This window comes from Etheostoma spectabile, chromosome 2 (assembly GCF_008692095.1).
Source record: "Etheostoma spectabile isolate EspeVRDwgs_2016 chromosome 2, UIUC_Espe_1.0, whole genome shotgun sequence".
Taxonomy (NCBI): Eukaryota; Metazoa; Chordata; class Actinopteri; order Perciformes; family Percidae; genus Etheostoma; species Etheostoma spectabile.
The window spans coordinates 10,328,195-10,336,946 of NC_045734.1; the positions used below are offsets into that span (position 1 = coordinate 10,328,195).

The 8,752-nt window shown below is 39.3% G+C and overlaps 2 protein-coding genes across 2 annotated transcripts in view; one reads left to right on the forward strand and one right to left on the reverse strand.

Annotated features, from left to right (window-relative positions):
- spag5 (sperm associated antigen 5) overlaps nucleotides 1-2,527 on the forward strand; it is an 11,283-nt gene extending 8,756 nt beyond the window's left edge. The window contains exons 19-25 of the mRNA XM_032544233.1: nucleotides 402-645; nucleotides 1,139-1,271; nucleotides 1,415-1,495; nucleotides 1,603-1,764; nucleotides 1,885-1,959; nucleotides 2,085-2,165; nucleotides 2,260-2,527. Of these exons, the coding sequence (XP_032400124.1) occupies nucleotides 402-645; nucleotides 1,139-1,271; nucleotides 1,415-1,495; nucleotides 1,603-1,764; nucleotides 1,885-1,959; nucleotides 2,085-2,165; nucleotides 2,260-2,331 (848 nt within the window). The 3' untranslated portion in view covers nucleotides 2,332-2,527. The remainder of the gene's footprint in view (nucleotides 1-401; nucleotides 646-1,138; nucleotides 1,272-1,414; nucleotides 1,496-1,602; nucleotides 1,765-1,884; nucleotides 1,960-2,084; nucleotides 2,166-2,259) is intronic.
- foxe1 (forkhead box E1) lies at nucleotides 2,371-5,794 on the reverse strand. Its single transcript, XM_032544245.1, has one exon. It carries the CDS (start codon nucleotides 5,438-5,440, stop codon nucleotides 4,340-4,342), a length of 1,101 nt encoding a protein of 366 aa, XP_032400136.1. The 5' UTR covers nucleotides 5,441-5,794; the 3' UTR covers nucleotides 2,371-4,339.
- Between the last annotated feature and the right edge of the window lie 2,958 nt (nucleotides 5,795-8,752).

Here is an 8,752-nt window from a genome sequence, read left to right on the forward strand (position 1 = left end):
ACCTCATCCTATGAAGGAAGGTTAAGAGGGAGTTTTCCAAAATAACTAAGAATGTTTCTCTTTTAAAACCTTGGCGGTGACAATGTGTTGCCATGCTGTAAATGGCATTTTCTTCAATACTCTATTATACTTGTTGTGTCCACATCATCTGCTGTTGCAATATCCTATTTTCCTCTCTGATAATAAGCTGGGCTGTGGATAATGTATGGCTGAAAGTGCCCTTTGTATATTGAATTAACACATCTCAGAGTAATCTTGAAGCAGTTTTTGATTTGCAGAGATGGCATCTTAGTTACATGGACCGTAGTAAAAAGAGCACATGTACATCTAATTACATGCCTCAAACGCAGTTCAGAGAAGGATTCAGTGTCATCTAATGAGTTAAGGCCCTGTCTCTTTAGGCCCGTCAGACACGCCCGAGCCACTGCGTGAAACTTTGTTCAGCGAGACGAGTGCCTTCACACGCATTGCCATCACCCCTAAAAAGAATTTCAGTACAGTGGCGTTTGAGCCTGAAGAAGACGATCAAAGCAGCATGGCAGAGCTGTTCGTTGGCCTGGGAAGCACCGTCACAGAACTTATCAGCACCCTGAAACTGCTGCGACAGCGTAAAGATGCTCAGCTGGAGGAGCTGCACAACACCATGTAAGGGCAGTAAAATGTGTATGTGGTGTGGAGATGAAATGCTGTGTTCACACCAAACGCAAAGCAAATTAAAGTTTTTATATTTTATTTTTTTTATTTAATGAATAAATGCTAAGTTAATAAAATGTTAAATGGTATTAAACAAAAATCTCCAATATCTTTGTTCATTGAATTGGGAACAAGTCATTCAAGCTCATAAGTGTCATGTAAAGACTGTACTGTTGTTACTTTTTAACCAATTTTAGTTAGTGTCCAAGTCTAATGTCAGCTCACTTTGGCCTTTTGTGAGGTTTGGTATTGAGATCTGGAACACGGAAGAGGTGACAATAATTGTTAATATAAAGAATTCCTAGACGAATGGATTTTAAGTGTTCCCTTCATATTTAAAAACATTGTGTCAATTTGAGGAAAAGTTTTTCAGAAAAGCTTGAAAAATTATAAGGTTGTGTGTATGTGGTCTTTGTTTTCCAACATTATCTAATGCATTTTCCAGCTCTGTCCTGCAGGTGGAGCAGCAGGCTGCAGACGACAGACACAAGGCGGAGGTGTTTGAACTTAAACATCAACTCAGCCGTCTGAACAGCTTGTTTGAGAAGGGAAATCAGGCACTGCAGCAGAAAGCTCAGGTCAGAACTACTGTACAGTGTTAACTTAATCTATGATGCCTAACAAAATTCAAAATGGGTTACAAAAGAGCGCCCACTGATGGAAATTATCTTGACCTGAAGACGCACTGAGAACAATCTTTGAAAAAATTCTCCCTACACAGGATGAGAAAACTGTGACAAAGTTGATGGCAGAAATACAAGAGACCCAGGAAACTCTAATTAAACACAAGGCCGACAGTAACGTAAGGCACAATCTCTCTATCTATCTATCTATCTATCTATCTATCTATCTATATATATATATACACACACACACAGTTGGTTAAATGTAATTTTAATTTTTTCACAGGAATTGCGGAAGGAGGTGGTTGAGCTTCGCCGTTCTCTCCAGCAGTCAAAGGTGGAGTGTCAATTCCTGCGGGAGGAGTTGAGGAAAGCTGGAAGCCAAGCTGGTAGCCAGTCAGCTAATCCGGCACATTTCATGGAAGAGAAGATTCAGTTATTGAGAGAGGTATGATCCTTTTTATTTTTTTGGTGTGAAAATTGCCAGATACAGTGTAGTTATGATATGTTTTAGGTTATAGTTGAGCAAACATTTCTCTAACAGGTCTCTGTGATTGTCTATCTGTAGGTTGAAAGACTGAAGTTGTGTCTTCAGGAGGGGGAGCAGGCCAGAGTTAAACTCCTTGATAGAGCAAAAAGACATGTAAGTATCGGCTTGATATACTGTCGTAGACATAAAGCATCCGTTCGTCCTTTTTATATGTAGTAAAAGAAGTGTGGTGTAATTGAGGATGTAATCCGGTGGTTCACAATGTTATCTTCTCACAGCAAATGATCCACCAGACCAACCAGCAGAAAAGTGAGAATGAGCTTCAGATGTTAAACAAAGTCATTAATAAAGTCAGAGAGGTGAGGTTCATCTTGTTTTTTTTGCCTTCTGTCAAGAGTGTAAATACTGTATGTATGGATATTGGAGGTAATTGTCTTCTTTTTCTTCATGTAGACTCTGCTGTCTTTGCCTGTGGTTGTAAAGAATTGTGAACAACTGGAACAGCTTATGGAATACATTGGCTAATGTGTTTGTCCTTGTCACCTGTATTCATTGTATTTGTCAGTTATTTCCTTGTGTTAATATTTTTAGCATGAATTAAAAACAATTTTAACCTTATGGATTGTCTTTGTCTTTTGAACACCATGGGTTAAGGTCTTTTTGCTAAACCAAACAAAACAGCACTGTTGTGTGACATAAAATGAACAAATAGACAAATCACTAATCACAATTTTTTTGTATGACAATTATCGACTAAAATTGTGACCGCCTTATGCACATAGACGTAGTTTGGTTTACGTACAATTTCCTAAAAACGGTTGCTACCCCAAGGTGGACAACAAATTTTACAAATGTTTTCAGATTATACTTTTTTTTCCTTTCTTTTTTTTATGTCTAGTTTTACACTCTTTGTTTTAATTTTAAGTATTTCTTTACCAAAGCAGGTGATTAATATATAGATTTAATATCTTTGCCTAGTATTAAGTTAAAGCCATCAGATGATGCTTTGTTCAAAGAAAAATGTAAAAGTAGTTGTAATGGTACATGAACCCTTTTTAAGGTTCTCACATTTGGTTTGGTCAATACACAACTTCATTAAGAAGATGTGTTCTGTCTGCCCGCTGTCTTTAAACAGTATCTTTATATTGTATTATGTATATTAAACTTCCTTCCTCAAAACGTTTAGCAATCATCAGTAATAGTTTAATTTATTTTTCATTACAGGCTACCATAACCCAAGGTGTATCAAACAAATTGTTGCATATCCCCCCTGTCACTTTTATTTTGAGTGCAGGTCTTAAAATAATTAAATCATTGTCCTTTTTGAAATTATAATTTGACACTTGCTGATTACTGCTATTCTCATTTAATCCACATAGATTTTAGGGTTTAGTGGCACTCAAGAAAAACTAGGACCCTTTCAAGTACGGATACTACGGGAAAAAGGTTATACCTGTCAAAGCTTTTCTGATTGGAAAATCAAGTGTCTTCACTATAATAAGCGTTACGTTACGAGTCTAATCTTGTCAGATATGCAGACTTTTGTAAGGGAGGTTTCTCGTGTTGAGATAAAAGCATTGTGCTACTTAACTCTATAGGCTGAAATATCGAGTTTCAAGTCATTTCATTTTCTTGATTAGGGGATCTGTATGGTAGATTAGCTGTGTCTGTCTGTCTAAGTGCTGTGTTGATGTCTGCACATGATAATTGAGGCCGGTCATGGTGACTGATAATACTGTGGCTCCAGACAACACTTCAAACCAGCTGAGCTGAAACAGTAAAGCACCCAAGCACAAAAGAAAAAGATGTCTGAGGGCATTTTTCTTTTGTTCCTGTAGGCAAATTTTGCGATCTGTTTGTCCTTGTTCTTTTGTAATATATTAATGTTGAAAACTATTACAAATTTTACTTGTATAAATTCAAAATGTGGCAAACTAAGTTTACCCCCTTGTACTTAATAAAATAACAATTCTTGTGTGATATTTTGGCCCAATTCTTAAATTCTAATACGTCAATAATTTAAACAGTTTATTCTGGAAGAACCAAAGTGCTATATAATTGTTTATTTCCAAAAAGGCCACCTAATATGCATTTTCATTTGGCAACTAAATACATGCAAATGTACTAAAGCTGACATTCTTCATACAAGCCATGCATTGCAAAGCCTATGACCATGAAGCACAATAATTTATACTAATATTTCAAAGCCTGTCATTTAAACTCACCAGTAATGTACATATTAAACTTACACATTAAATTCATGTAAAAAAAACGAAGCTGGCAACCACACATACTCACATGCTGTGGATAGGCCTAGTTTACAGTATGTCAAAGTAAATTTTTAAAATGGGTTAATGTGGTAAATCACAGTTGTGTCAGAAGACGTTTTTTAATCAGTCTGTTCAGTTTTGTCCTTGAAAAACGTCATTAAAAAAGAAAAAAAAACATTTGTGCGCAGAAATGTCTGCTGTCTCAAGTCTCTGATTCTGTGGCAACAAGGTAGTTAGATGCTCGGAACTAGATTCTCAGTAGCTCAGATAGCAGACACAAACCTGTCCATATTCCCTGGGTACGTTGGATGTCTCAGGTAACCCCCAGTGTTGGTGATAGGACTTGCAGCACTGTTATACTGGGAGAAAGAGCCCAACTGCACTGGGGAGACCCTTCCGTAATGGTCCATGGACTCCACAGACCCGTGGGCTGAGGAATGGAGGCGTCCGGTTGCTGCATACCCTTGGGTGTGGCCCTGTCCATACGAGCCCTGATGTGTATGATGGTGTGGGTGGCCGTGTGGCCCGGAGTAGGTGAACCCGGGATGCGTAGAGGAGCGTGATGATACGGCCCCTCCACATGGTTGACTCTGGAAAGCCTGGGCTCCCAGGCTGCAGGGACTGGATCCGTTTGGGAGCCCCTCAGGACTGAAGCTCCGCCCGGGCTGCTGCATCACCTCTGGCCCTTGACCTCCCAGCATGCTTGCTGGAGTCTGGTGTCCTATGAGGTTATTGATGCTGAACATGCGGGTCTGCCCAGGTCCAAACCCGGGAGGAGATGAAGAGGGATAATAGGCGGAGTGCAGCTGCTGCCCGTAGGCCGGACTGACTGTCATGTTGTTGTAGACTGAGTTGGTATATGCGGCTGATCTGGCAATCTGGACAGGAGAGAAAACTGGTGTCTCATGGACATATGAGGTGTAAGTGCTCAAGTCACAGCGCTTAAACCTCTTCCTGCGCCTCAGGAAGCTGCCACTCTCAAACATGTCCTCTGCATTTGGGTCTAAGGCCCAGTAGTTGCCCTTCCCTGGCCGCCCCGGCTCTCGGGGGATCTTGATAAAGCAGTCATTAAGAGTCAAGTTATGGCGGATGGAGTTCTGCCATTTCTTTGAATTGTCTCTGTAGAAGGGGAAGCGTTCTGTGATAAATTTGTAGATGCCCCCCAAAGTCAGCTTGCGGTCAGGGGAGTTGGCGATAGCCATGGAAATGAGTGCAATGTAGCTGTAAGGAGGTTTCCCTCGCTGGAGAGGTCTCTTCCTTCTCCGACCTCTGGACTGCTCCTCTGTCTGCAGTGGAGGGTTGGAGGCAGACAAGGTGTTGTCTGCTGGAGAGTCTTTCTCCACCTTGACCACAGGCATTGTCATGAACAGTTCAGAAATGTCCCTTAAAGACAGATTCTAAACAAATTCAAGCAAATTCAAAGTTTAGATGAAGTACCCTGTGTCTGAGGAAAGTCTGGTCAGTGGAACTCAAAACAAGAGATCAACCCAGCACACAATCCTGCTAGAAAGATCACATTTGTTCCAAACAACTCACTGTCTTGAAGTCCATATCCAGCAGCTCTTTAAATTCAGTGGAAGTAATTAGCTTTTTCCAAACGATCCTGTTTCAATAAATGCGGTGCTTATTTCCCACAGTTTGATGTCAGGTGAAGTTGAAGAGTTGAGTTGTTAGAACGCATGGTGTTTAAGGAGTGTGTGTAAGAATGAGTCACCTAAAGAGTGTATTACCTACGCAGAGCACCTGAAGGGCCACACCCCCCTAAGCATCACATGCTCTTGACATACCACAGCTCTATAAGGGTCTATTGTTCACATTCAACAAAGTTGGCGTACTTTGTGGTGGAGTTTTCTATTTTAAGAGTTTTTACTTATGAAAAATGTAGCTGTAATAAATGTCTGATGTCCTGAAATGGCAAAAATATCTAGTGTCCTAATCAGAATGTTAATTTCTAATTAGATTTGAAAAAGTGTAAACTGTTGTTAAAAAAATAAACAAACAAAGAGTGGTCAATGTGTACCTTTGACTACATTTGATGTATTTACTTGCAGGTTCCAGATTTCTTCTATTTTAGGCCTGTTTTAGTTTTGTAGACCAGAACTGTCAAAACAAACATTGTTTCCTCTTGATATTCAAATTTCCCTTTAAAGCCGACCACAGTTTACTTTAAAAAGTCCAAAATGGTCCATGTTGTTTTGACGTTTAACACTAAAAGACCTATTTAGTGGTAACTTAACCTACGTGTTGTTTTTCTACCTTGCTTCCTTGTTTGTTTTGTGCCAGTGGTTGGACAAGCCAGCTGTGTTAAGAGATGTAAATGTTTTCCAGACAAAGGCCGTCTGTGATTTCAGCATGCAAAATATAGGCCATCATCATAATTCCTGGACGCAACTTGAGAGACAGGAATAACCAACTCTCAACATGAAAATTGTTTACTGAAAATAGGGGAATGATGATGAATGTCTTTAGGGCATTAGTGGTAATATGTGCTGGGCATTTGTTAAAGTCAGTGTCATAAAAGTCAGAAATTGCTGCACACAGATCCGATTTTAAATGACCAAACCCATTCTTGGATATTCTAATCTGTGTAAGCTTGGCTTTTTAAGATGACTTTAAACACTATTAAGTTTCACCGGCAGCAGTGACAGAGACAATGCTGACACTCTGAGCTGCTTTGGTGGTATAAAGTCCAGAGACTCCACAGGGCTAGGGTTCACAACCTTAATCTTTTAAACAAACAGAGGGGAAAACATGGCAGCACACTCCCACCGCTCATCACTAGGCTGGGTTAGCACTGCGGGCATGTGTCAGAGCAGGAGTGTTGTGAGAGAGCATGGGTTTGCTCAGACAAACAGCCTGATGAAAGGTTTAGTCCTGTGGCTCTCGGCTGGACCTGCACCCTCTTACCTCATTGCAGAGGCGGTACCATTCTGCAATGGAAATAGGAGGACGGGGCACCACGGTCGAGCCGAGTCAAGGCGGGTCGAGCAGGTACCATTAATGGAAAAACGCCATTATATGATGGCCTGGGGTTCGTGATGGGTTAACATGAGAGTCCACATACCTGTTAGTTTCTATTCAACATTGCAATTATACTTGTGAAAAAAAAAACTGTCTTGTCATTCCAAGATTGGGCTTCTAAAATTAATTTTTTTTAGTAGTAGTTAGTTTGGTGTGTGAACTGGTGGGAAACTGCCTGGAATGGGGTTTCAGGATAGTACTTTGAGTAACTGAAGGATTTATGCAGTGAAGCAAAGTGAGGAGTACAGAGTGATGTCCATGCATTTGCTTTACAACAGTTTTGAGAAACAAAATTTACAATTCTAGAGGGAGATGACAGATGGTTTGAGTTAGAAAATAGGCGTACTTCCAATGGAGCTCTATCTCTAGCAAAACCACTGGCCCGTTGTGCCTGAAACCCTGTTGTGGGAGTTTTCATTTCTGAATTGTGTGTGGCTGCTTCAGACAATTTCAGTACCTTTACTAAAATGACAATCTGACATTCACAATCACTCACTGTGATTGGCCAGGTGTGTGGAGGTGAGAAAGTAAGAAGCTCCCTTATGACAATCTTCACACAACTACTACACTATGAATGCCTTCTAGGATTTTTAATGGAAAACAAAAGGATCCAGACATCATTGAGACAAGAATTGTTTATTTATTTATTATTTATTATGATTAGATTATTTCAGCATAATGAGCGAGACTCATTGGAAAGTCACAGTTACAGAATTATGCAATGATTAGGATGGGATATCTTAAACAGGGGTTGGACTAAGTCACTATGTTTAGCTGAGGATGTAGAGTTATTTACATTTAGAATATGTTTAGATATATTAACTTAGTCTGTGATTAATTAACATCCTATTATTAGAAATGTATTCAGATAAACCCAGCATGTACTTCTCTTTTTGTGCACGGTGACAAACTGTTTTTCTCAATCTGTTGTCACAGCTTGAGTACCATACATCATATCACAAATGCTGTGGATAATAGTAATCTATGAGTGCACTAGGATTTGTCAAAGGTTGTACATGTATATACTGTAGAACGCTTTGTGCACTTGTTTGCGTGCATAGGGCATGCAAAGCTACTTGACACCTTTGTCAGTGTAAGGAGAAGCAGATACACATGCTGGATCACAGTGGATATAATTTTCATTGTGAGAATTTACGGTCTAAATGTAAATATATGTACATTATTGGAAAAAGCGATGACTGGCTACTCTGCATATTGAACCGTAGATTAAAAATGTCTCTTGGAAAACGGGGAAAGAAACGTGCTAAACAGAAAGGCACTCCAAAATATAGGAAAGAATAATAACAACAATGAAGGAAATATTGAAAAGCCTTTATTGTAGGGGCTAAATCATTAAAGCCAACATATTTTCCTGATGAACACCTATAGTGGTCAAAACATGTTGGTCTTTTTATGATTTAGCCTCTACAATACAGGCTTTTTAATATTTCTTTGATTGTTGTTATTATTATTTCCTATATTTTGGAGTGCTTGGATTGCCTTCCTGTTACATATACATTAATGCTGATATGTCATTATTATTAGTTGATCAATTAATAAGGAAGTTTGGAAGAAAAAAAATCTATTGATAATCCTATTGATAATAGTCATGTATTAAGCAAAACTACCAACTATTTGTGACTTTCAGCTTCTTA

Coding starts and splice junctions, on each gene's coding strand:
- foxe1 (XM_032544245.1), bottom strand. CDS start 5,440: ATGACAATGCCTGTGGTCAAGGTGGAGAAAGACTCTCCAGCAGACAAC.